The 27195-nt window shown below is 41.2% G+C and overlaps 1 protein-coding gene across 1 annotated transcript in view; it reads right to left on the bottom strand.

Annotated features, from left to right (window-relative positions):
* Positions 1-27195, bottom strand: part of LRRIQ1 (leucine rich repeats and IQ motif containing 1) — a 238741-nt gene that overhangs the window by 174338 nt on the left and 37208 nt on the right. The window contains exons 8-9 of the mRNA XM_089652370.1: positions 5215-5367; positions 2566-2716 (exon numbers count right to left, since the gene is read on the bottom strand). Coding sequence (XP_089508496.1) covers positions 2566-2716; positions 5215-5367 — 304 coding nt within the window. The remainder of the gene's footprint in view (positions 1-2565; positions 2717-5214; positions 5368-27195) is intronic.

The raw sequence follows: 27195 nt of genomic DNA, 5'->3' as shown, positions 1-27195 counted from the left end.
TCCAGGAAGATGAAAGAAGGTCTAAAGTTACCTGTGAGTACTGTTACAATTAGAAGACGCCTATGTGAAGCCAAGCTATCTGCAAGAAGCCTCCGCAAAGTCCCACTGTTGAAAAAAAGACATGTGCTGAAGAGGTTACAATTTGCCAAAGAGCACATTGACTGGCCTAAAGAGAAATGGCGCAACATTTTGTGGACTGATGAAAGTAAAATTGTTCTTTTTGGGTCTAGTGGCCGGAGACAGTTTGTCAGACGACCCCCAAACACTGAATTCAAGCCACAGTACACTGTGAAGACAGTGAAGCATGGTTGTGCAAGCATCATGATATGGGGTGTTTCTCATACTACGGTGTTGGGTCTATTTATCACATACCAGGGATCATGGATCAGTTTGAATACATCAGAATACTTGAAGAGGTCATGCTGCCTTATGCTGAAGAGGAAATGCCCTTGAAATGGGTGTTCCAACAAAACAACGACCCCAAACACACCAGTAAACGTGCAACACCTTGGTTCCAGACCAACAAGATTGATGTTATGGAGTGGCCAGCCCAATCCCCGGATCTTAATCCAATAGAAAACTTGTGGGGTGACATCAAAAATGCAGTTTCTGAGGCAAAACCAAGAAATAGAGAAGAACTGTGGAATGTAGTCCAATCATCCTGGGCTGGAATACCTGTTCACAGGTGCCAGAAGTTGGTTGACTCCATGCAACACAGATGTACAGCAGTTCTCAGAAACAGTGCTTATACAACTAAATATTCATTAAGTGATTCAAAGGAAAGCAAAATCTTCAAACATTTTTCAGTTTATATAGTAAATGTTTGAGTTTGTAAAGAAGAATACAAACACTGCTATTTTTTTGAACAGTCTAATATTCACTTTTCTTCAATTGTTTTAGAGGAACAACACAAATTTGATATATTTTTCTTCATGTTTTGATTTGGAATAGAATGTGTAGTGTTCCCAATGCATTTGTGTGTATGGAAATAAAAGCTATTAGAAGGTTTTTGAGCTTTATTCACTTTTTTCAACACACTGCTATTATTTTGAACACAACTATATATATATATATATATATATATATATATATATATATTGTGACAGTGTGACGATCTGTCACCCAGGATTCTCAACAAGGCAGGTTGAGGGGCTCCAGGGTAAGTGTTTGATACGGAGGAAAGTGGCTTTTCACTTTCCTCCTTTGTTTGTAAAGTCTGTTTTGGGATCTGGAGCCTGGAGATTTCAAAGAGATCTGGGAGGGATGAAATCTCCAATCCTGGGACCAGGTTTTGGGAATGGCCAGGAGACTGATTGCACAGGTGTGTGCAGGCCTTTTCATAGAGTCAGGACCTGGGGTCTGGGCTCCACCCCAGCAGATAGGAGTCAGGAGGGCTCCACCAAGGAGAGGTGGAAGACAAAAGCAGCAAGGAGCTGCTAGAGATTAGCTATGTGCTAGTGGCCAGCTGTGTGCGAGAGCCATGTTTTGAAAGAGTCTGTAGGAGACAGACGTAAGCCTTAAGAGGACGGCCAGTGGAAGAGTGTTTATATCTGAGAGAGCCAGGAGGCTGAATTTTGTGTATGTGGATGATCGATACCCCTGTGTGGGAAACTTCTGATGTTTTGAACTTTCATTTGAATAAAAATGGGCTAAAAAGGCCTTAAAAAGCAAGTGAGTTGCTGTGTGCGTTACAAAAGCTCTACTACTTTGAAGCGAGTTCCCACAATATATATATAAAGTTGTCTGCCGGAGGTCCCCTTAAGGATAAGATCAGCCTGGTCTGGTCAGAGAGAGATGTATATCCCCTTCCCCTGGGTAGTCTGCAGCACCTCAAGCCGTCCTCCAGAGTGGGCTCTGTATTGGTATCCGCTTATAGATGAGAGCCCAGCATCAGCCGCTCCTTCCCCTCCTCCAGTCTACAGAACAGCCACATGACGTCACCATTACGGTTGCGCATCTGGTGAGTGCGTAATCTTAACATATTCATGGCACATCACCTGGATGATATATAGAGCACCTACCTGAGATCTTTTCAGATGGATCTTCACATTTAAAGACCTTTTTAAACTTTTTTAAGACTATGAATGTGAATAGATAACTGGCACTACTGAGTGCTCACTAATATCACCCATTACACTTACATAAGACTGTATCTACTTGTGGTTCTAGCGCCACACCTTTTTGACTTTGACACACAAAGGAGAGAACAAGGATATCCCATAGTGAAGTGCTGTACAAAATGTATTAGTAAAACCATATAAAATACCCACAAACAGAGAAGTAATAGAAGTATAACACAGCACCGCCGAGATTCCAGGCAGGTGAGATGACTGGTGGTGTACATTGGATATATCAGGATTACGTTTTCACTCCTGGTGGACTTCATACATTGATTTAATACTGGACTTTATTATTGATTGATTTGTTGCACTTTGAGATTAGTCACTTCACTTATTGATTTTGGTTGACAGTGCAACACTATTTTGAATTGATGCTTTTAGTATAGAGAAGAGTCTAGATGTTCTCTAGAACATAAACAAAGAACTGGGAAAAAAGCACACTTACTAATTCTAGTTATTACATTGAACGATAACTCCAAACTCCTAAGGTTTGCACAGTTGTCTAGCCCATGTATTGATGTAAGTTGGTTCTTGTTTAACAAGAGTACAGTTAGATTTTCCAGATCTTCACAGTTAATTACGTTTATACAGTTTTCCTGTGTGAAGCAACAAATGCAAGCATTACTAATACAGTCGTTATTAAAAGCTTTTATTTCATGATTCATTTTAAGTATTTATCAATACGGTCTAAACAATTATCACTCATTACATTGTAAACCTGAGATTATCTGAATAAGTCATATGTTTAACAGGAAACTTGTTTATCTGATGATAATTAGTGACTTATTAACTTTTTTCCCTGATTACTCTATATTTTGTAATAGTACTCCATACACCAATTTGTAGATTATTCCTCCACTGGCCATCTATATTTCTAAAAGAGCCCATAAAAGCTAAAGAATAGCTGGCAGTACAAGTACAATATGACTACTGTTAGTCACCAGAGTAAGCATGCATTGCTGCCACATACAGTAAACATGCAATCTCAGCATGGATAATCATTCTTGTTTGTGCTACAGCGATATAAGGCAATAGCAATATTATTGCAATTGTGTCACAGGAGTGGTCACACAATTAAAATGTTTACTGTATGAGCACTTTCAGAGGCACACATAGCACCTTTTGATGCTAAAGGTTTATTTTTTGCAATATTTAACACTTTAGCACTAGCATTTTTTCCACATAAATGCACATTAGTATTAGGCAAGCATGGTAATATTAATCCAGTAAGAGTGACTATATATATAATATTTAGGAAGATTGCTATTATAGCACTACACTCATTTTTATAATACCTTGTGATTGTGTGTAATACATTGTTGGCAAGCTTAGCTAGGGGTAAACACTAGAAGCAAAGAAGCTACAGTGATCCAATATCTCCCTGTGAATATATGCGGTCATTGTAAGGAGCCTGGATGAGAAATGCATATGCGTAGACACTAACGTAAATGGCCAAAGCTTAATATATCAGCAGGATGCAAAAAAAGGCTCTCGCCAAGGTACAGGCTATAGAAGTACCCAGTCATCATCAGAGCCCCAGGTAGCGTAGTTGGATATGGAATGGGTGTTACCCTGTAGATTAAGGCCGGACACATTAAAATGTCCACTGAAATACAGATGCACTTGGTCATGCCCCTGCTGGTGAGCAGCAACACCATAAGAAACCAAAGTAGAAGAAGTGTCAACATGCTTAGCCAATGAGGACTGATCTGTAAGCAACTAAGTGACATTTATGGCCTGACCACACCAGAAAACCTTGTTGAATGCAGAATTCTCAGTGTGTGCTGCATGACAAAATGCAAGGATCCCAGAATTTCACAGAGTTTTTTTTTTTCTTGACAGAACCTTATTGAAATGTCAAAAGTGACACTTAAATACAGTTCTATGCACCATGGTGGCGTTGCGTTGCTGTGTTTTACATTGCAACCCGCTATGCAAAAAAAAGTAGTGCATGCAATTTTTAGTGCATGTCTATTTCAGCACACGCTCACTGAGTTGTCACAGTTTACGACTGTTTGCCTATCACAGTGATCACATGATTGGGAAGCCTGCTTCTGGTGTTTAGAACCTCTTAAAGAACTGGCCATAAGAAGATATGTTTGGGTTCGAATCCTTGAGCTGCAGAGCATTTTTTGCACTTGTGTTAAGGAAGCCATTTGAATGGGTTGCCAAAAGAAGATAAATTGATCTAAATAGGTGTAGTATGTATTTTATTTTTTATGTGTAGCGCACCACAGCACCTTGTACTAAGTTACACCATGCAACATGGTGGGCTGCAATGCTTCTGTGTTAGCAAGGAGTGTTGGGATGCAATTAACAATAAATAGCGTGGCAGCACACCAACAAGAACAACACATGTTTGGTGCAACACTGTAATGTGGGCAATGTTTTGCGCATTCACACATCACACAGATGTGAATAGGGAATTATTTATCTTTTTTACATTTAAAAAAATGTTTTCTCTTTTCTTTTCACTTTTGAAATTGAGAAATAGATTGAGAATGCAGAGTTCTCAATCTCCTTCTCCTTTGCAGCCATAGGTACACTCATACACTATATTAGAAGTGCTAGGTGATCAGAGCGGAAGTTTAGCCTTCCCCCACCCGAAACCTCCTGGGACACATCACACGTCCCAGGAAGCTGCAGGTCCATTGAGAAAGTGCAGCGTTACTCCTGCATATGCAGTGGAAAACCAGCAGTGAAGCACCAAGAAGTTACAGCCGGCTTCCTATGTCCAAGATGGTAGCACGAGGGACCAAAAGACCAGCAAAGAACCAACCCAAATGACAAAAGCGTTGGATCCTGGGACTGGTAATTCATGTTAATTAAAAGCAGCTACAGTATTTGTAGCTGCTGACTTTCCTTTTTTTTTTCCAGAATGAAATGTAAAAAGTATAAAAGGCAGAGGATCAGTCTGACAGCATTTGGGAACCCTAAAAAGATCACAGCAGTTAGCTTCTTGCGAAATATGAAAAGGGCTTATGTGTCTGAAAGGTGGAACAATCAATAAGGAACAGAAAAAATTATATAAAGTATCAATGTAAGTAAAAAAAAAAAGGGAGAAAGCCATTTGTAGAAAACCTGTAGAAAGTACCTGAACATCAATATACTGTAGTTGCTTGCAATTAATTATACCATCAAGTGCGGTTAATCTACAGCGCCTCAGAGATAGATATTTAAGTTTTTCACAGTTTGATAATGTAGAAAGGCTACATCCAGGCAGGTCATATAAAGTCACTGTTGTAACCTAAAAAATAAATAAGTAAAAGTTAATACAGGTCAAAGGGACTCTACCCAATTTCCTCTAGCAGCAGTTTCAATAGTGTTTAACAGTTTAAGATAAGTTGTGCCGTAATCAGCAGCCTTTTGGAGTCCCATAATTACTAATTGGTGTCTACCTGTGTGAGGTGAAACTGTCTCAGAATCACAACATAAATACACTTGTTTTTGGAAATAAAATGTTAAAGATCTAAAGAAAATCTTGAAGACTAAAAAGCTATTAAAATTAAATCAGAACTATAGGCAATGTTTTGCATTTTGACTAGAGTAAGAGAGGGTTATAACCTCTGTCAATTTTATTTGCCATCTGTATCCCATTGCGGAAATTTCCCTTCACTTCCGGTCCCACAGCCAAACAGGAAGTGAGAGAAAATCTCTACAAATAAGGGAATTCCTTGGGGACCCCCAGGCCATCACAACTAGTGTCCCCATTGGAAGATTTGCCCAGGGGCGGACTGACAACTCATGAGGCCCCTGAGAAACAGGAGATCATGGGACCCCCTGTGCCCCCGCCCACACTCAAGTCACATCCACATGAAGCCACATCTAAATATTGCACTGCCTACATTACATGCTTTTGTCACTGAATTTCTCTACACTATGTTCAAAATAAAAGTGAATTATAAAAAATAAAGGAAAAAAACTTACATTAAAAAAGAGCAACAAAGGTACATTTTCAAACTGAAGGTTTTAATGAATGAACACAATATAACAGATGCAACAAATGTTGTCTTAGCTGAAGATTTTAATAAAAAATAAACAGAAAATTAAAAAAAAAAAAGCTCTCACCAGCATGTTACAAAAGCAACAAAGAGCTAAGTTCAGGTGATGTCTTGGCAAATCTGTCATCTGTCCCACTATGAGTTGCTGATTACCAACATTACCAGTATAGTGTCTGTAGCTGCATACAGTGGATATAAAAAGTGTACACACCCCTGTTAAAATGTCAGGTGTCTGACAAAAAAAAAATTAGATAAAGGTAAATCATTTCAGAACTTTTTTCACCTAATGTGACCTATAAACTGTACAACTTAATTGAACAACAAACTAAAATCTTTTGAGGGGGTGAGTAAACATAAAAAAACTAAAATAATGTGGTTGCATATGTGTGCACACCCTCTTATAACTGGGGATATAGCTGTGTTCAGAATTAAGCAATCACATTCAAAATCATGTTAAATATGAGTCAGTACACACCTGCCATCATTTAAAGTGCCTCTGATTAACCCCAAATATAGTTCAGCTGTTCTAGTAGGTCTTTCCTGACATTTTCTACAGCAAAAGCCATGGTCCACAGAGAGCTTCCAAAACATCAGAGGGATCTCATTGTTAAAAGGTATCACTCAGGAGAAGGGTACAAAAGAATTTCCAAGACCTTAGATATGGGCTATGGGGTAGAGTGGCAAGACGGAAGCCTTTTCTTACGAAGAAAAACATCCAACCTGGCTAAATTGTGCAAAAACACATCTGAAGTCTCTCAAAAGCATGTGGGAAAATGTGTTATGGTCTGATGAAACCAATGTTGAACTTTTTCGCCATACTTCCAAAAGATATGTTTTGCGCAAAAACAACACTACACATCACCAAGAACACCATACCCAGAGTGAAGCATGGTGGTGGCAGCTTCATGCTTTGGGGCTGTTTTTCTTCAGCTGGAACTGGGCCTTAGTCAAGGTAGAGGGTGTGACGGACGCGGCGTCAGACCCCCAGCCCTTCTCACTAACTCGTGACCGAAAGACTAGCCAATCTAAAACCGCGCTGTCACGTGCGTAACAGTACCACGCTCAGCTGCACCCCGCACAAAGATTTTCCAGCTACTGGACCACAATCTATGTACCGCAGCCTGAGAGTGATTGTTACTGGGTCAGGTTAATTACGCAATTAACTCTTCACACTGCCACCACCTCCTTTTTATACAGAAAAAGAGGAAACTCACCAATCTTAGCAGTAACACTATGATGTTTGAATAAGCGTCTGGATACACACTGTCACCACAGGCAGATATATCCAGAGGTTTTAAAACACACAGTAGCAATCTTCAGAGACAGGGATTTTTAGTTTGCATTAAAGAGCTTTAGAAACAGTTCAACACTTTTTAGATAATAGGATTTATTACTAAAAAGGTCAAAATGGTAATACCAATACAAATACTTACCGAAAAAGATGTAGCCAATATATATATATATAAATACAGAGAGCAATAACACAGCAGAGAGATAACAGAAATAAGTTTAGAGAGGTAGAATACGTGCCAGAGTACTTGGTTTAAGCAGATTCAAGGGTCCTGAACAAAAGGGTACCATTCTCCCAAGTTGGTTCCTGATGTTAAAAAGGGAGACTTCTTCAACTTCTCTCTCTCAGGCCTGACAGCCTCTTTTCTAGTCCACCAGCAGGGTGTCTCCTTAAAGCAGAGAACCAATCGTCTCATTTGGGGGGTGTTTAGGCGGGGAACTCTGCTATGACCAAATCCCTCACATGTTTATACCATGGTCAATAATCTTCCATAGGTACATGGAGCATCCTATCCACTGGTAGGATAATATGCAGAATCATCTGCTGAACGTCTAGATATCAGATATGACATATCCACCTGTGATGGTTAAAGAGATATCGCTTTCTGCTCTTGGGTAGACCTAATCTAGGGGTGTAAGATATCAGGCGACTCGCATTAAACTGAGGTATCCGAATATATGCTTTGTTCAATTGTATGCATTCCTTATTTTGTTCCCCTAAGTTATAAAAAGTGTTTTTTTAAATGGGATGTATGTTTTACGGCTATTCTGGAATGTGCTTGAAGTCCAGTGACTGATGGGTTTAAGGCTTTATGATTAGCTTCAGAGCAAGAGTTTGCCAGACACCCTGGCATCAGCTAATTGGGTTTACAACCATAAAGGATATACAGCTGTGTCCTGTGCACTCCTGAACTCAGCACACAGGGACCACGTGTCACTCAACAGAGAGGGAGGGGGGAGCTGATTTGGAGTGAGAAATGATACAAGATGGAGGGTCTTTACCAAAATGGATGTTCGCGTCCATATTTGTACGTACAATTGATACAGAGGGAATTATAAACAGTTCTAAATACCGGTCAATATTGGCACAAAACCTTCAGGCTTCTGCTAGAAAGTTGAACATGAAGAGGAACTTCATCTTTCAGCATGACAATGACCCAAAACATACAACCAAATCAACAAAGGAATGGCTTCACTAGAAGACAATTAAAGTTTTGGAATGGCCCAGCCAGACCCCAGACCTGAATCCTAATATAAATCTGGGAGGTGATCTGAAGAGGGCTGTGCACAGGAGATGCCCTCGCAACCTGACAGATTTGGAGTGTTTTTACAAGGAAGGGTGGGCAAATATTGCCAAGTCAAGATGTGCCATGCTGATAGACTCATAGCCAAAAAGACTGAGTGCTGTAATAAAATCAAAAGGTGCTTCCACAAAGTATTAGTTTAAGGGTGTGCACACTTTATCCCAGACAGGTCAGGGATAAAGTTGTGGAGACGTTTAAAGCAGATTAGGTTATAAAGAAATATCCCGAACATTGAACATCTCAAGGAGCACTGTTCAATCCATCATCCAAAAATGGAAAGAGTATGGCACAACTGCAAACTGTTCAAGACATGGCCATCCACCTAAACTGACAGGCAGGACAAGGAGAACATTAATCAGAGAAGCAGCCAAGAGGCCCATGGTAACTCTGGAGGAGCTGCAGAGATCCACAGATTGGGTGGGAGAATCTGTCCACAGGACAACTATTAGTTGTTCACTCCATAAATCTGGCCTTTATGGAAGAGTAAATAGTAAATAGTGTCCACCTGTGTGTAATTTAATGTCAGTATAAATACAGCTCTTCTGTGAAGCCCTCAGAGGTTTGTTAGAGAACATTCATGAACAAACAGCATCATGAAGGCCAAGGGGCACACCAGACAGGGCAGGGATAAAGTTGTGGAGAAGTTTAAAGCAGGGTTGTTATAAAAAAAATATCCCAAGCCTTGAACATCTCACAGAGCACTGTTCAATCCATCATCTGAAAATGGAAAGAGTAAGGCACAACTGCAAACCTACCAAGACATGGCCGTCTACCTAAACGGACAGGCTGCAGAAGGAGAGCATTAATCAGAGAAGCAGCCAAGAGGCCCATGGCAACTCTGGAGGAGCTGCAGAGATCCACAGATCAGTTGGGAGAATCTGTCCACAGGACAACTACTAGTCGTGCACTCCACAATTCTGGCCTTTATGGAAGAGTGGCAAGAAGAAAGCCATTGTTGAAAAAAAGCCATAAGAAGTCCTGTTTGCAGTTTGCAAGAAGCCATGTGGGGGACACAGAACACATGTAGAAAAGGTTCTCTGGTGAGATGAGACCAAAATGTAACTTTTTGACCTAAAAGCAAATTGCTATGTGTGGCGGAAAGCTAATACGCCATCCCTACCGGGAAACATGGTGGCGGCAGCATCATGTTGTGGGGATGCTTTTCTTCAGCAGGGACAGGGAAGCTGGTCAGAGATAATGGAAAGATAGATGGAATCAAATACAGGGCACTCTTAAAAAAAAACCTGTTAGGGTTTGCAAAACACTTGAGACTGAGACTGTTATTTAACACTGATATCTGTACACTGAACTGCTGTTCTCTATATATAACACAGATATCTGTACACTTAGTGTTGTTCCCTATATATAACACTCATATTTGTACACTGAGTGCCTTTCCCTATATATATATCACTGACATTAGTACACTGAGTGCCACTCAGTGTTCAGATATCAGTGTTTTATATAGGAAATAGCATGCAGTGTACAGACATCAGTGTTATATATAAGGAATAGCAGTTAGTGTACACATATCAGTGTTATATACAGTGCCTTGAAAAAGTATTCATACCCCTTGACATTTTCCACATTTTGTCATGTCACAAACAAAAATGTAAATGTATTTTATTGAGATTTTATGTAATAGACCAACACAAAGTGGCACATAATTGTGAAGTGGAAGGAAAATGATGAATGGTTTTAAAAACTTTTTACAAATAAATATCTGAAAAGTGTGGTGTGCAACTGTATTCAGCACCCCCGAGTCAATACTTTGTAGAACCACCTTTTGCAGCATTTACAGCTTTTTGGGGATGTCTCTACCAGCTTTGCACATCTAGAGAGTGAAATATTTGCCCATTCTTCTTTGCAAAATAGCTCAAGCTCTGTCAGATTGGAAGGACAGTGTCTGTGAACAGCAATTTTCAAGTCTTGTCACAGATCCTCAATTGAATATAGTTCTGGACTTTGACTGGGCCATTCTAACACATGAATATGCTTTGATCTAAACCATTGCATTGTAGCTCTGGCTGTATGTTTAGGGTTGTTGTCCTGCTGGAAGGTGAACCTACACCCCAGTCTCAAGACTTTAGCAGACTCTAACAGGTTTTCTTCTAAGATTTCCCTGTATTTGGCTCCATCCATCTTCCTATGAACTCTGACCAGCTTCCCTATCCCTACTAAAGAAAAGCATCCCTACAACATGATGCTGCCACCCCCATGTTTCACAGAAGGGATGGTGTGTTCAGGGTGATGTGCAGTGTTACTCTTCAGCCATACATTGGGCTTTGGTTTTAGGCCAAAAAGTTCAATTTTGGTCTCATCTCACCAGAGAACCTTCTTCCACGTGGCTTCTCGCAAACTGCAAATGGGACTTCTTATGGCTTTCTTTCAACAATGGCTTTCTTCTTGCCACTCTTCCATAAAGGCCAGATTTGTGGAGTGCATGACTAGTAGTTATGTGGACCGATGATTCTTCAACCTGAGCTGTGGATCTCTACAGTTCCTCCAGTGTTAACATGGGCCTCTTGGCTCCTTCTCTGATTAATGCTCTCCTTGCCCGGCCTGTCTGTTTAGCTGGACAACCAGGTCTTGGTAGGTTTGCAGTTGTGCCATATTCTTTCCATTTTCGGATGATGGATTGAACAGTGCTCCGTGAGATGTTCAAAGCTTAGGATATTTTTTTATAATCTAACCTTACTTTAAACTTCTCCACAACTTTATCCCTGACATGTCTGGTGTGTTCCTTGGCCTTCATGATGCTGTTTGTTCACTAATGTTCTCTAAAAAACCTCTAAGGGCTTCACAGAACAGCTGTATTTATACTGAGATTAAATTATACACAGGTGCACTCTATTTACTAATTACTAATTAGTTGACTTTTGCTAGTGTATATGGAGCCTAAAAACGAAAAATGAAGGCAGCCACTACATCTAAGAATTGGTAAGCTGCAATATAACAAATGTTTTCTTTTGGGCCTAATAGCATTTTAAATGCCCAGTAGGTGTAACAGCTGACTAAAACCCCCAGGCTTCCTTAATGGGACAGCAGCAAGTGAATCTGTCCATACAGCAGCAGATACAGGTCCTATTAAAAAGGCAGATGGTGGCACAGAGAGCATTTTACAAAAATTGTCTCTGAAGGATGATATTTAAATCTACCTTTGCATTTCTTAGAAAGCTGCTGAAAGTGAGATGCGGTCTGAGATGTTGATGCTGTTTAACAGAGGAACCTCAAAAGGAATATTGGAATATGGCATTGGAAGGGTCCCTGATGTATGATCAATCTGACCAACAGTGATGCGCTGAACACCCCCCTGTTTGGTTTGTGGTCGAAAATTCGAACCTAACGAAAGTTTGACCAGGGACAATTCACTAAGTGGTATTGGTTACTGCACAACTACTAAATAACAGCATGAGTTATATTATTAAGTCATGTAGTATTTTAGTAGTGAAAACATGCTTCACTGTTTCAGCTGTCAGAGGGATTCCCCGCTGACAGCTGAATGTAAATAGAAATGTTGGCATTTCCCGGTAATTAAAACATTTTTCTAAAAAAATACCGTGGTATGGATTTTGAGGGGAAACCACATGCCATTTTTTTTTTTAAATGGCGTGGAGGTCCCCCCTAAATTCCATATCAGACTCTTATCCAAGCATGCAGCATGGCAGGTCAGGAAAGGGAGGGGGATGTGCGAGCACCCCCCCTCCTGAACCATACCTGGCCACATGCCCTCAACATGGGGGGGGGCGCTTTGAGGAAGGGGGGCTCCCTCCTGATGGGGATGAGGGCCTCTTCTCCACAACCATGGCCTGTGGTTGTGGGGGTCTGTGGGTGGGGGGCTTATCAGAATCTCCCAGATCCCAGCCCTCCCCCATGTGAATGAGTATGGGGTACATGGTACCTTTACTCATTCACACAAAAAAAAAGTGTCTTTGACAAGTCCTTTATTAAAAACAAAAATAGAAAAAAAAATGTCCCCCAAAGTAGATCCAATGTCAATCATAATGCCCGCCGCTGACTCAATCACAGTTGACCCGAAAAAAGGAACAAAAACAAAAAACGCTTCACTCTTGACTCTGGCTCCTGCTATCCGACAGCTGCGCAGGCCTGACAGTTCTTAAATACTGTGATGATGTCACAAGGGGGTCAGGTGCATTGCTTTGGTCAATCACAATGCACTGTCATGGTGCAGTGCACTGTGGGGCCCGGCGGAGAGTAGCCCGCCAAACACCTTTATCATTTGTGTGTTCGCCGAAGATGAGTTGATAGTCCCCAGTAACATTATGTTACTGCACAAGGAACATCTTCTGCATTTGCCTTCTAGGCCAGTAACCCCTGGAAACAGGAAGCTATCAACCTAAGACTGTACTTTTTTCGCAAGTGATAAGCAGGCTCCTAAGGAGAGGGTGAGACACCCATGTCTTCACGATATGTACAGCTCCCTAGTACAAAAGGGGTCTCTTCTTTGAGAGAGACACAGTATATTAGGTCCGGTGGTGCCATATTACCCTATGGAATGTGACTTGGGGAAGCATATGTCCCTATTTGCCAAGTGTAACACACTGCAGAAATACTAGGTGCAGGATGCTAAAAAAACACAAGACAGCAGTGCTCTGCAGCCCAGTTAAACATACTCCAACAAAGAAAAGCTCTGTTGGACTTATAGGTTGCTAGCAGGACTTTGCTGTCTATTGCGGAGATGACAAACTACGTTTCTCAGAGGAGCTGGCTGACGGGTGGGAGCAGATGAATACCAAAGCCAGGGAACCAAAGAGGGAGGTGGACAGACAGAGCTGGACAGGAAGGTTGTGTGGGATGCCAGAGGTCTGGACTGGGCCAGAACTGCGAACAGAGAGAGTGAAGGAGGGAGGAAAACCTGGAGACCGCTGGCAAGCTGAATTGACAACCTATCGAACAAGCAGATTGAAGTCCTGTCATTTGAGTGATCTGTGTCAGAGGAATCTGAAGAACACGGGGGCCCCCATCTTCAGTAAGGCTATCCACTACCTGACTACAGCCATGGATCGGGTGAGAGAGCTCCATACCCCAAATTATCGAAGCTACAAAAGACATTGCTAAACTCAGTTACTCTTTTCTCAGCTTAGCATTCTTCATTCTCCAAGTTACAAGTGTTACGGCCTAGATTGTCTGGCCCATCTAGCTTTATGGCCTGCTAATCATTACACATTCTCAGCATACTGAATCACAATAGCCTACTGCAATATCTGCACCCACCCCAAGAGTTTTAAAGGGACATAATCTTAAATCAGCATAATTTAAGGGAACTGCTTCTCTTGCTTTATGTTTACCTTCTTTGGAGAACTCCTACCCTTGCATTAACAGAAATTAGAATCTTTATTAGCACCAACCAGGGCCCCATTGAGTGTGCAGATTGAACATTGCAGTTTAAAAGGACACTGATCCATCCTTTTACACAGCTCTCCCTCTTTCATAATTGAATCCAGCCACCAGTAGCTGAGGGCCCAAAGTGAGCTAGTCCATCAATCTGATTGCTTCTCATTCCACTCACTTGGAAGGAAACATCTCAGGGCTGAGGATATTATCTGAATTCTGAATTGCAGGACATATAAAATAACTGATTTGAGTGCTATGCTGAAACCCTTTGTTTGAGTTAGTTAAGAGTGTTAACTGTCATTCTCTTGCACGTACCTTCTGGTCTTCTTAATGTGCTTAATTTTACTGTGATAAACATTTGAACTCAAGAAAAATAATCAAAGTGTCAGTTAATTTTAACTTGTGTGTGAATCTCATTTATGGTAAAAGGCCAGCGGGTTCTTCCAGCCAATGGTTTAAGGTGGTGTCAGCAGAGGCTGGGCTTCCAAAGCAGACTCAGGGCATCAAGAAACCCAAAAATAACTCAGCAGCCCTCAAAGGGGTAGTGCTACACAAGTCTGGCCTGGCAAATAGGACAACAAACAAATAACTAGTGAGGCTCAGAGAAAAGCCATTTCAAAAGAGGTACACGCTAAGTAATAATTATTACTTTTCAAAGATATTCCAGTATGCTACCTGACCATTCATTCACCAGAAAGCGTTTATAGACTTGCAACAGTTGTAGCTTTAAACAGGAGCTTTCACAACACTTCTAATGTGCACAGCAGAACCAAGACCTGTGAACCACAAATTACACCAGGAGAGCCAAGATCTGCACCCCCACACATCCACTTTGGTTATCAGGCCCTGTCCATTTGCTGACACTTACCTTTGCCCTGACTACACTAAACAGCCTGATCATTGCAAACATCATCACTCTCCCAAAACGTTCCCCTCAGGGAGTCATTAGGAGACTATGGCTAGTCAAAAGTAACTTGACAGGAGTTTGGGAACTGCTTTTTCATGATAGAAGGTACAGTCTCATTTTGAACTATACTTCTAATATATATTGTGTGAAGTCAATAAATTAATAATTATGACTTGTAAAAGGGACTGATAGGTCTTTAAGACCAATATGATATTGCTTATTAAAGCTTTATTTTTTTGAAGATACATAAGAGCACATATCAGGACTTCGCTATGACTGAAATCTCTGAAGTTTCTGTGTTTCTGAATTACTCAGAATGTAATTGTCTTTGATATGCAAAAGCTGAAAACCAAAATGCCACAGAAAATGTTACAAGAGCATAAAATGTAAAAAACAAGGACATCTAAAAATCTACAAATTAAAATCTTTCATCACAAAATTATACTGTGTTTGTATGTTATTGTTTATTACATAATCATGTGTAAATAACTCCAATTGCCTAATCTTACTGGTTCAAGTCAAAATAAAAAAAAGTCAGCACAGTGGACATTACCTATAATCAGAAGGACGTGTCCCTTGTTCTGATGTCTGTTCTGTTATTGGAAATCCTCTAATATCAATGCCCCTCCCCCGCACTCCTGCCACTGCCATAATCTTCCAGCCTGGTGGGGGTTAATAGAACTAAGGGAACAGTGAGAGATCCTGATCAAGAGTGGCCAACTATGCCTGCCCTTTCCACCCAGCTTCACCATTTAAAGAAGCTGCACTACAGTTTATATGAAAGAAAAATGTTCTATGCATGATGAATTGAAGAGGAGTGGATGACCTATGATCCATTCAAAGATCCCCGGGGATGGCTTGTTTTATTTGTTTTCTCTCTCTGTAAGCCCAGCGTTGGACTTTACAGTCCCATGGTTGCTGATTGGTCCAGCTAATAAATGATACTCTGAATGGACTGCAGGAGGACAATAAGGACTCATTCACGCTGGCATTAGTAACAGGTGCATTTTTGGGCTCATTTTTGCAGCTTCCTGATGCCTAGCAAAGCAGCCTACAATGGATAATATGGTCAGTGGACAGAGATATTCACATTTAAATAAAACAGGTAGCATTTGTGTTTATTTGCGTAGCTGTGTGGCAAAAACAACGCTGCATGTCAAGTCTGAGCGGTGTTGAGGTGCCCTTCAATTCAAATCTATGATAACATGCCATAACTGCGTCAGTAACTTTTACGGTGTGTTTACCGCATGTTTACATCGTGTTTGACAAGCTTTTATAAAAAATTCAGTGAGGTGGAAAAAAAATGACTTGAAGGGCTTCTAAGATGCATTGTTTAATGCACCTTACATGCATCAAAAATGGTTAACGTAGTGCTATAGGCATGCTGGATTGCTTTTAGTGTCAGTGTTAGAATTTTTTGTGAGTGTGAAATTTGCTTTAAGGCAGTTTTTTTTAGTGTCTGTTATGAGCACTGAGCTCAAAGCAGTAGAAGAGACAGCCTTATGCAGGCCATAGATGAAGAAGAGGAAGAAGAAGAGGATGAGGATGAAGAAGAAGAAGATGAAGAAGAGGATGAGGATGAAGAAGAAGAAGAGGATGAGGATGATGATGATGAAGAAGAAGAAGAGGATGAGGATGAAGAAGAGGATGAGGATGAAGAAGAAGAGGAGGATGATGAAGAAGAAGAAGAAGAAGAGGATGAGGATGATGATGATGAAGAAGAAGAGGATGAGGATGATGATGAAGAAGAAGAATAGGATGAGGATGCAGAAGAAGAAGAGGATGAGGATGATGAAGAAGAAGAGGATGATGAAGAAGAAGAGGATGAGGATGAAGAAGAGGATGAAGAAGAAGAAGAAGAGGATGAAGAAGAGGATGAGGATGAAGAAGAGGATGATGAAGAAGAAGAAGAAGAGGATGAGGATGAGGATGAAGAAGAAGAGGATGAGGATGAAGCAGAAGAAGAAGAAGAAGTAGGATGAAAATAAGAAGAATTCCAGTCCAGCAAAAAGTGTCTCTGCAGAGAGCTCCGCTATTTCTGACAGTTCTCTGACAGTTCCTTGACATTTACAGCGGTTGAAACATTGTATCTATTTGTTTCCGAATAAAAACATCTGTATCCTAAATGGAAACAAATAGATACATTGTTGCAACTTCTATAAATGTCAAGGAACTGTCAGAGAACTGTCAAAGAAATAGCAGAGCTCTCTGCAGGGACACTTTTTGCCGGCTCTAGACGGGTAGAAAATCGGCCGATTTTTTTTACCATTGATGGTAACGTCGGCCACTTGAACAACCGATTTTTCGTTTTTTAAAAGAAAAATCTGCAGTTTTTCTCCCCATCTATGGCCTGCATTACAGCTTGACACTTCACCATAGACAGGGCAACAATATGAGCAGATAATGGAAACATTTTAGAGGGGTGTGGTTTGAATGACACTCTTCTAAGGGACCAACAGATGATGACCTTGCATTGAACTCATGACACTGATCCAGCAGAATGTAATTATAGAGATGCACAAAGCATACGGACAAAAAAGGACTTTCAGATATTGATCTACGAGGTTCAGGAGACCTGTAGATCCTAGACCCACTTCACCCCTAAAACATATCTTCTGGGCTTCCCTCCGCCTTTTTAAAATCAACTAAAAAACTGCTGGCACATAATCCTACAGCAGCAAGGTTCCTTGTGGTCCCTAATTGTAAATGTACTGAACTAACCTCTCTAGCATAAGGATTTGGGATGTTAAATGGATGGCATACCTTACTGCTTCCCTTAACAACTCGCTGGAAAAATATAATAAGGTTTGTGAGTTATGGCAGCTTGGAAAGCTCTTTATGAGTTGAAAATCTGACCCAGGTCTTACTCCAACTCATATTGGCAAGGTGGCTCTGGTTCCCTGAAGAGGTTCTAGTGTTGTTTCCCCCCTTCTCTCTTTACACTGTTATTCCCGCTCTTAATCTGCCCTTCAGTTCTTCCTATAGCTTTACTTATGATGCAAAGTGTCGTCAAAGCTACGCCAACTTCCACTGACTCCTCTAGCTGTCTCAAGCTACCAAGACCAAACTACCTAATGCTACCATGATTGTTTTAGTAGAATATAGTCTATCGACATGAGACAACTTGTGCTTTCCAAAAGTTTGAAAAAAAAAAACAACAGCTAAGGAGGTGCCTGAACATGGCACTGTGAGCAGCGTGTAGTGGGAGCTCCAGATGCCCTGCTAAGGAGTGATTGCTGCTGGGTCCCATGCTGTGGACTGAGAACAGCCTGACCCTTACCTGAAAGCCTTTGCTCTGTGTGGTGGAGGGCATTCACAGCTCCCGGTGCGCTGCCTCCTGTGAGCGTGGGCCCGAGTTGTGGATGGTGGTGGCTGGAGCCCCTGGCTGGCGGAGAGAGGTGCCAGAGAGTCGGTGCTGGAGCCTTGCCAGGGGTCAGAGCTGAGCCAGTGATGTGCAGGCGCATTGGAGGAGCGGCAGCCTGCAGTGGCAAAAAGAAAGAGGCGGAACCCAAAAACCATGGAGGACTGAAAGGAGGAAGCAGCAGAGTATATGAAGTGTGCTGAGGTGCTCAGGCGATCAGCCACGTGACTTGACAGTTCCTGGAAGTCCGGGAGAACGGTGGGGTCCTGCGGATAAGGAGGGGGTTTGGGCATTGGAAGAGAGTCCACCCTCCCAACCCAGGGCAGCATCTTTGGGAGACTAGAGGACTAGAGGACCCTGAAAACACCCTGCAAAAAAATTCAGAGAGACCGGTGAACCCCCCCCCCCCCCCTGCAATAACCGTGCTGCACGATTATCACTTTATTTGGTTATTTACAGTATGTGTGGTGAAAAACACTTTTAAAGTGCTTGATCGAGCAACAAATTTTCTGTCTTGGTTCACATTCATTTATCTTATTATTTTTTAGGGTTTATTGATAGCACAGATTGTACATAATATATATATAAAAAAATTGTTACAATTGTTGAATAATGACATGCGTTATAATGCACAGTATGGTATAAACATGCCATTATAGTTTCTCCTGGTACCATCATGTTTGCTGGTTAGGTTAGTCTGCATATAAACAATGGGAAAAACATAAAGGCATGAAAAAAAAAAGTAAACCGCATGCTATAATTTGATGCACTAACCACATAACTAAAAAAATTATATTTTTCACACAGTGGTTCTTCAAGGGCCATTGTTCTGAAACTGATATTTTAGCTATGGGTCAATTCTGGATGTCTGAATCACCCACTGGTTTTTTTTGTTGTGAAATCCAATGTCCTGGGCTCTAGACGTCTTATTTTTAACTGATGGATCTACTATAAACATCTAATGGCTGGAGTCTCAGATACACTATATGGCCAAAATTAGTCCATCCGTGAAATCTCCTTGCTACTAAATATCCCACAGTCAATTGCTGGTGGTATTATAACAAAGTGGAAACAACTGGGAACAACAGCAACTCAGCCACAAAGTGGTAGGCCACGTAAAATGACAAAGCAGGGTCAGCGCATGCTGAAGTGGGCAGTGCACAGAAGTCACCAACTGTCTGCAGAGTCTATAGCTAAAGACTTCCAAACTTCATGTGGCCTTCACATTAGCACAACAGTGCACAGAGAACTTCATGGAATGGGTTTTCATGGCCGAGCAGCTGCAACCAAGCCTTACATCACCAAGTGCAATGCAAAACATCAGATACAGTGGTGTAAAGCACACCACTACTGGACTCTAGAGCAATGGAGACATGTTCTGTGGAGTGACAAATCACGCATCTCTATCCAGCAATCCGATGGATGTGTATGGGTTTGGAAGTCACCAGGAGAAAGGTACTTGCCCGACTGCATTGTGCCTAATGTAAAGTTTGGTGGAGGGGGAATTATAGTGTGGGGTTGTTTTTTAGGGGTTGGGCTTGTCCCCCTTAGCAAGGTCCTTAAAGACCTGGATGAGCGAGTTTAAGGTGGAGGAACTTGACTAGCTTGCACAGAATCCTGACCTCAACCTGATAAAACACCTTTGGGATGAGTTAGAGCAGAAACTGCAAGCCAGGCCTTCTCGTCCGACATCAGTGCCTGACCTCACAAATGTGCTTCTTGAAGAATGGTCAAGCATTCCCAAAGATACACTCCTAAACCTTGTGGAAAGCCTTCCCTGAAGAGTTGAAGCTGTTGTAGCTGCAAAGGGTGGGCCAACTCAATATTGAACTCTACGGATTAAGTCTGGGATGCTATTAAAGTTCATGTGTATGTAAAGGCAGGAGTCCCAATACTTTTGGCAATATAGTGTAGATACATCCTTTGAATGGAATTAAGCTAATCAAACATATCAGATGTCAATTAGGCATAATTCCAAACCAGGCAATCACTTAAACCACACCACTGATCTGTTGGGATGGTGCTAAGATTGCTAAGGTAGATGTGATCATCACTGAAAATAGTCATATCAGGTGATAATCCTCGAACATCAAAGATACATTTAAAATATGCCACCATATAACACCACTCTGATGACAGATCAGAGTTACAGCTAGAACCAATATACTTGGATAAAGATGTACAAGTGAAAAACCTAAATACTGTTGTAATTACACTCATCACTCTGCTCTGTGGTGCTGAGTACCTATATTGAAGGCAAAAGCTCATTTCCACTGCAGCACACATAGCACAATAAGGGCACAGTGCAAGCAACTGGAAACAATTTGGCAGATTCATCTGAACAACAGCAATAGTGGCAATTGGTACTTTTACAATGTGTCTCCATATGTGTTTTTAATATATTATGTTGCTAAATTTTAAGCACTAAGGATATTACACGCTGCAAACCCACAAAACTTTCAATTTCCTGTGCTTTCTAAATCATAGAACAAAGAACAAAAACATGTTCTGGATACCCTATTTTTAAAATTATTTTCAGACTAAATCAGTAAACATTTACCATTTCATCTAACCAAATGTAATGTATAATAAATACAACACATATACAGTTAATGTTTGGAACGAAGGCCAGAATGAAAGGGGAAACACAATGTGCATGCTTAGTAATAACTAACCACATGCATATGCATCATGCGATGAAAATAAAATCCATGACAGAAGAATATCAAAAACTCTTACAAACTGTGATTTATGACGCCACAAAAGGCTTTGTGTTGAAAAACTAAACATATGAATAAGTGCATTTACATGTCTACTGACAGCAAGGTATATCTATAGCCATTTTGTCTTTCTCAATGAAAATGGGACTGTTCTGTGAAATCCATGTGTATGGTCACGATCAAACCCAAATTTGCAGCTTTGAAAGATGGGATCGCTGTTATGGACCAGTGTCTTGAAGTGACAGTGGACCATACCTGTGTACTGTGGGTTACCACAACTGCATGTAATCTTAATTGGGTAACAAGCACAGGATGGGATACAGTTCTCACTCTATAACAGAAGTGCTTGACCTTCATGGTAGAATCAGCAGGTAATATTTTAATGAAAACAGATACATTTAAGGCTAGGAAAAATGTTTGCAATTAAAGAGGAACTATGCTGCATCTGAGCACAGGAAACCAAAACTGTTATTTAATTCAATTTTAATATACAAAGCAAAGTCACCCATCTGTCCATGTCTCTGTGCTTTATTTTGGTAAGAAATCACTTTGAAAAACACCTCCCTAGCATTTCTGGCCATGGCCATCTTGAGTAAGGGAAGATGATTCATGTAGCATTTACTTCCTGGAATCCATCTGCCCTTAGCTCAGGATTGCAAGCTGGGGGGTTTGCTTAGCTGAGAAAACCCCTCCTTTCTGCCTAGGCTGGGAAACCAGGAAGAACTGAAGAAATGGAAAAAAGTTTAAAACAAGTAAAGATGATATTGCCTATTTATATACTAATGCAGCATAAGGAATAAAAAATCAATGTCAATGTTGACTGAGATAGTGAAAGGAGAAGTATGGCCATAGCTCTTTTGGCCATACTCAGGGGCGGACTGACAACTCATGGGGCCCCCGGGCAATAGGGGATCATGGGGCCCCTGTGTCCTTGTCCAAACTCAAAAAAGCCTATGAAAAAGGTACCAGGGGCTTCTCATGGGGCCCCCTACTGACCCAAGTTTCCATATGGTCAGTCCGCCCCTGGCCATACTTGTGTTGGTCACAGGAGTGCACTTATTTCTGCCAGATTCAGCTGACAGCAGGCTAAAGGCTGCTGTCAGCTGGTGTCACAGAGTCAGATTGACAATAATGCTGCATGTAATGTAAGTTTGTTTTTACATTCTTGCACTTCTCTTTGAAGTTCAGCTTTAAATTATCATTCTAAAGCTTATATAAGAATTTACTAACTGGGTTTAGATCATCTTTATGTGAACCTGTTACTCTGCAGATAAGCAAAGCCCAAGCTGTCATTGTATGTGCTGATGTTTTTCAGATGTGCCTTAGGGACCCCAGCATGGTCCATTCTGTTGATGTACTGTATGCCAGTTTGAAATATTGTATATGTATAAAACATCATATCAGGTATTGTTATTTCTTTTCTCTTTTTTTGTTTCTGTTTATATATTTAGACTGTGGTCTCTATATATTTTCTGCATTGATTTGGTGTTTTTCTGGCACTACGCTGCCGTGTGCAGTTTGGGTTTTGGACTTCATGGTGGCACTGGCGGCGATCCTTTTATGGGGCGAACGTGTAATCTCTTGGACGGTGAGAGTGGAGGGGGTGTTTTTCTCCCCTTTTAAACTACCTCTACTTGCTTTTGGGGCTGTTGAGCAGTGGTTCTTGCTGCTCATTGCGGCTTTGGCCCTGGCACTGCACATACGCTGGATTCCGCTGCATGTGCAGTTAGGGATCAAGTCTTGTGATGTTATTTCCAGCTGACACTGGTTGAGCGTCGTTGGATTGGAGCAGTGTTTAAAATGCCAGTCTTTCATTTGAAGCCCTCAGTGGTGATGGGTGCTGATACTCATTTCAGGTATATGCTTGAATCATGCTGTTTTTCTCTGTCCTGTCTTATGCATCTGTAGTAGTTGTTACATAGGGGCTCACTAGCTTTGGGTTGTCTTTTCAAAGTGGATATGGATACTTGATCTCCCATTTCTTGTAGCTGGTGGTCCATAAGTTAGTTGCTGTACTATTTATCAAGCTGCCCCTGCTAATGAGGTGAGTTGCTTTGTTTTGGAGATAAACTTTAGGCATGTTTTATACAACATAGCCATCGATATATATACAGTCAAGTCCATAAATATTGGGACATCAACACAATTCTAACATTTTTGGCTCTATACACCACCACCACAATGGATTTGAAATGAAACGAACAAGATGTGCTTTAACTGCAGACTGTCAGCTTTAATTTGAGGGTATTTACATCCAAATCAGGTGAACGGTGTAGGAATTACAACAGTTTGCATATGTGCCTCCCACTTGTTAAGGGACCAAAAGTAATGGGACAGAATAATAATCATAAATCAAACTTTCATGTTTTAATACTTGGTTGCAAATCCTTTGCAGTCAATTACAGCCTGAAGTCTGGAACACACAGACATCACCAGACGCTGGGTTTCATCCCTGGTGATGCTCTGCCAGGCCTCTACTGCAACTGTCTTCAGTTCCTGCTTGTTCTTGGGGCATTTTCTCTTCAGTTTTGTCTTCAGCAAGTGAAATGCATGCTCAATCGGATTCAGGTCAGGTGATTGACTTGGCCATTGCATAACATTCCACTTCTTTCCCTTAAAAAACTCTTTGGTTGCTTTTGCAGTATGCTTTGGGTCATTGTCCATCTGCACTGTGAAGCGGCGTCCAATGAGTTCTAAAGCATTTGGCTGAATATGAGCAGATAATATTGCCCGAAACACTTCAGAATTCATCCTGCTGCTTTTGTCAGCAGTCACATCATCAATAAATAAAAGAGAACCAGTTCCATTGGCAGCCATACATGCCCACGCCATGACACTACCACCACCATGCTTCACTGATGAGGTGGTATGCTTAGGATCATGAGCAGTTCCTTTCCTTCCCCATACTCTTCTCTTCCCATCACTCTGGTACAAGTTGATCTTGGTCTCATCTGTCCATAGGATGTTGTTCCAGAACTGTGAAGGCTTTTTTACATGTCGTTTGGCAAACTCTTATCTGGCCTTCCTGTTTTTGAGGCTCACCAATGGTTTACATCTTGTGGTGAACCCTCTATATTCACTCTGGTGAAGTCTTTTCTTGATTGTTGACTTTGACACACATACACCTACCTCCTGGAGAGTGTTCTTGATCTGGCCAACTGTTGTGAAGGGTGTTTTCTTCACCAGGGAAAGAATTCTTCGGTCATCCACCACAGTTGTTTTCCGTGGTCTTCCGGGTCTTTTGGTGTTGCTGAGCTCACCGGTGCGTTCCTTCTTTTTAAGAATGTTCCAAACAGTTGTTTTGGCCACGCCACGCCTAATGTTTTTGCTTCAGCCTAATGATGGCTTGCTTCACTGACAGTGACAGCTCTTTGGATCTCATCTTGAGAGTTGACAGCAACAGATTCCACATGCAAATAGCACACTTGAAATGAACTCTGGACCTTTTATCTGCTCATTGTAATTGGGATAATGAGGGAATAACACACACCTGGCCATGGAACAGCTGAGAAGCCAAATGTCCCATTACTTTTGGTTCCTTAACAAGTGGGAGGCACAAATGCAAACTGTTGTAATTCCTACACCGTTCACCTGATTTGGATGTAAATACCTTCAAATTAAAGCTGACAGCCTGCAGTTAAAGCACATCTTGTTTGTTTCATTTCAAATCCATTGTGGTGGTGTATAGAGCCAAAAATTTTAGAATTGTGTTGATGTCCCAATATTTATGGACCTGACTGTATATATATACACACACAGTATAGCGTTGTGCTTTCACCTTTTGATCTTTTTTGACTTAACACCCATATTGCATTATTGTACATCTGGTGATCTGAGGGCTGTGCACCATGTGCTGTTCAGCTTAAATCTCATCAGCCCCATTTTGGAAGTGTGGTATTATTACAGGCCTGGTATGTTTTATACCTTCTCATTTTTCCTATTTGAAAATGGATAGAGACATATGGTGTTTATTCTAAAACAATCTTTATTATATGCATATTGGCAGTTTTGGACTTCAGACTTGCTCCCACATTCACCCCAGGGGCTCTTTGTTTGGCGCCTCACTGTGGTCTGGCTCTATAGATCCATGTCCTGGGGTAAGTGCTAAGACAGTCATCATTTACAATGCACCCCATATTATGTTATGATACGTTGTATAATGATTTTTAATAATACGCGCTATTATTTTGTATATTGTTTTGTTATAGAACTATATTCCCTCAAAGCAATATAATAACATGATTGTACCTTATTTAATCAATGCGGCAAAAGGATTGATTCCTAGATTTTGGAAGGCCCAAGAAACACCTAAAGTTAAAGATTGAATAAAGAAGGTAGAATATATAAAGATTGAATAAAAAGGGTAGAATATATATATATCGGAAATATGAATTATACAATAGTGGAGAAGATAAAATGGGAACATTTATAAAAATCTGGGAAAGGTGAATGTAGGACCACACGGAGATATGTGGAACTGACGGGGTGAGGGGAAAAAGGGAATGAGAGGAGGGAGGAATAAGGCGATAAGAGGTATAAATGGTAAAAAGGGAGCAGTAGTGAAATAAGAAGAGAATAAAGGAGTGTATGGGAGGAGAAGGGGGAAGGGGGAATGGGGGGGAGGGGGGGAAGGGGGAATGGGGGGGGGGGGTTGGATAAAATGAAAATTGTAACAAGTAATTGAGGATTATGTAGTAGTGTTGCGTTGGATTTTGAAAAAATCTAATAAAAATAAAAAGAACTATATTCCCTCAATATACTCCTGAAGAATTGGGAAAACGCAAAACATGTCAAGATTAGCTGACTACAGACTCCTTACTTTGGAACAACAGCTTATGGGTGTGATATAGCACCATTGGTGTGACTGTACTACAGCCTATTCAGATGGATTATCAACAAGCAATGTTGTTTTAATATTATATCTTTCTGTAATAAAAATATGAGGTTTTAACCTTTAAGTGTCTGTGTCTTTGTCAGTACCAAGAAAATCCCACTGCCCCTGTTGTCTTTAGATCTTTTGAATAACTTAAATACCATATGTACAACACATTTCTGTAAAAAACAAGAAAGAAAAAAGACACAGACCATTGTTTATGATAAAAACAGGAAACTGCTCAAAATGCAAAAAGGTAGAATGTAGCATTTTCAAAGTGCCAATATAGCGGTCTGAAGCTCTATGATACATTATTGGCTTGAAATAAAGACATGCCACGTGTTTCATCTGATGACTTATAAAACACAAAAGAGAGAATTCCTCCAACAGTAACACAGACATAAGTAAAAATGTTAAGTAGGGGAATGTTGGAACCCCTTTCAGCTTTTTATTGGTTGTCTGTTCCCTTATTGCAGATAGTACCTTACATCCTGTCTGATAAAATATTAAAAAAACAAACAACGAGGGGAAAAGCTCTCTTAAAGCTCAATACACCTTATAGTCTGATTTTACAATCTCCTTTAGATCAGTGGCGTCACTATGGGGGTGCAGACCACAACCAAGCCATAGGGGTGACACCATGGCCAGCCCCACCTTTTACACTGAACCTGGTCTGCTGAGCTCCACCTCCTTCACTCATTCCCAAACTCAGGGCCAAGACAAGAGAGGGCAGCCTGGTGTGGTAAAGTCCAGAAAGCAGGTTGCATCAGTAGAGAGGAAAGAGCCAGGAGGAGGTTCGGGGTGTGCCATCCCCCTACTGTCAATGGTGCGCTTCTCTATACAGCAGATGACATAGGAACAATCTAGCAATCCCATGTCATCTGCTGTATAGAGGAGCGCTCCACTGACAGGAGGGGGAGGGCACAGCACAGCCCTGTATAATCTGTTGTATGGTGGAGCGCTGTCCTGTGTCTCTGTAGTGATTTCCCATGTGTAAATTAGGGGGGTGGAACTTACAGGCAGATAATTGTACTGGGAACACAGTGGTGATGGAGGGGGAGTTGGGGATAACAATAACTTGTGCTTGGGATGAGAGGTTTGGGGGGGGCTATTTGTGCTGGTAAGGGTAATTTTGGGGGAGGGGTTGTGCAAAGAAGAGGATTGGTGGAGGATATGTGCTAGGAGTGGGGATTGGGAGGGATATGTGCTAGGAGGGTGGATTGGGGGAAGTAAGTGCTAGGAGGGGGGACATGTGCTAGGAACA

This window comes from Staurois parvus, unplaced genomic scaffold (genome assembly GCF_062004578.1).
Source record: "Staurois parvus isolate SC_StPar_1 unplaced genomic scaffold, SC_StPar_1.0 ptg000025l, whole genome shotgun sequence".
Lineage (NCBI taxonomy): Eukaryota > Metazoa > Chordata > Amphibia > Anura > Ranidae > Staurois > Staurois parvus.
The sequence above is the reverse complement of the archived record's forward strand: the minus strand, read 5'-3'. Positions and strand labels throughout refer to the sequence as shown.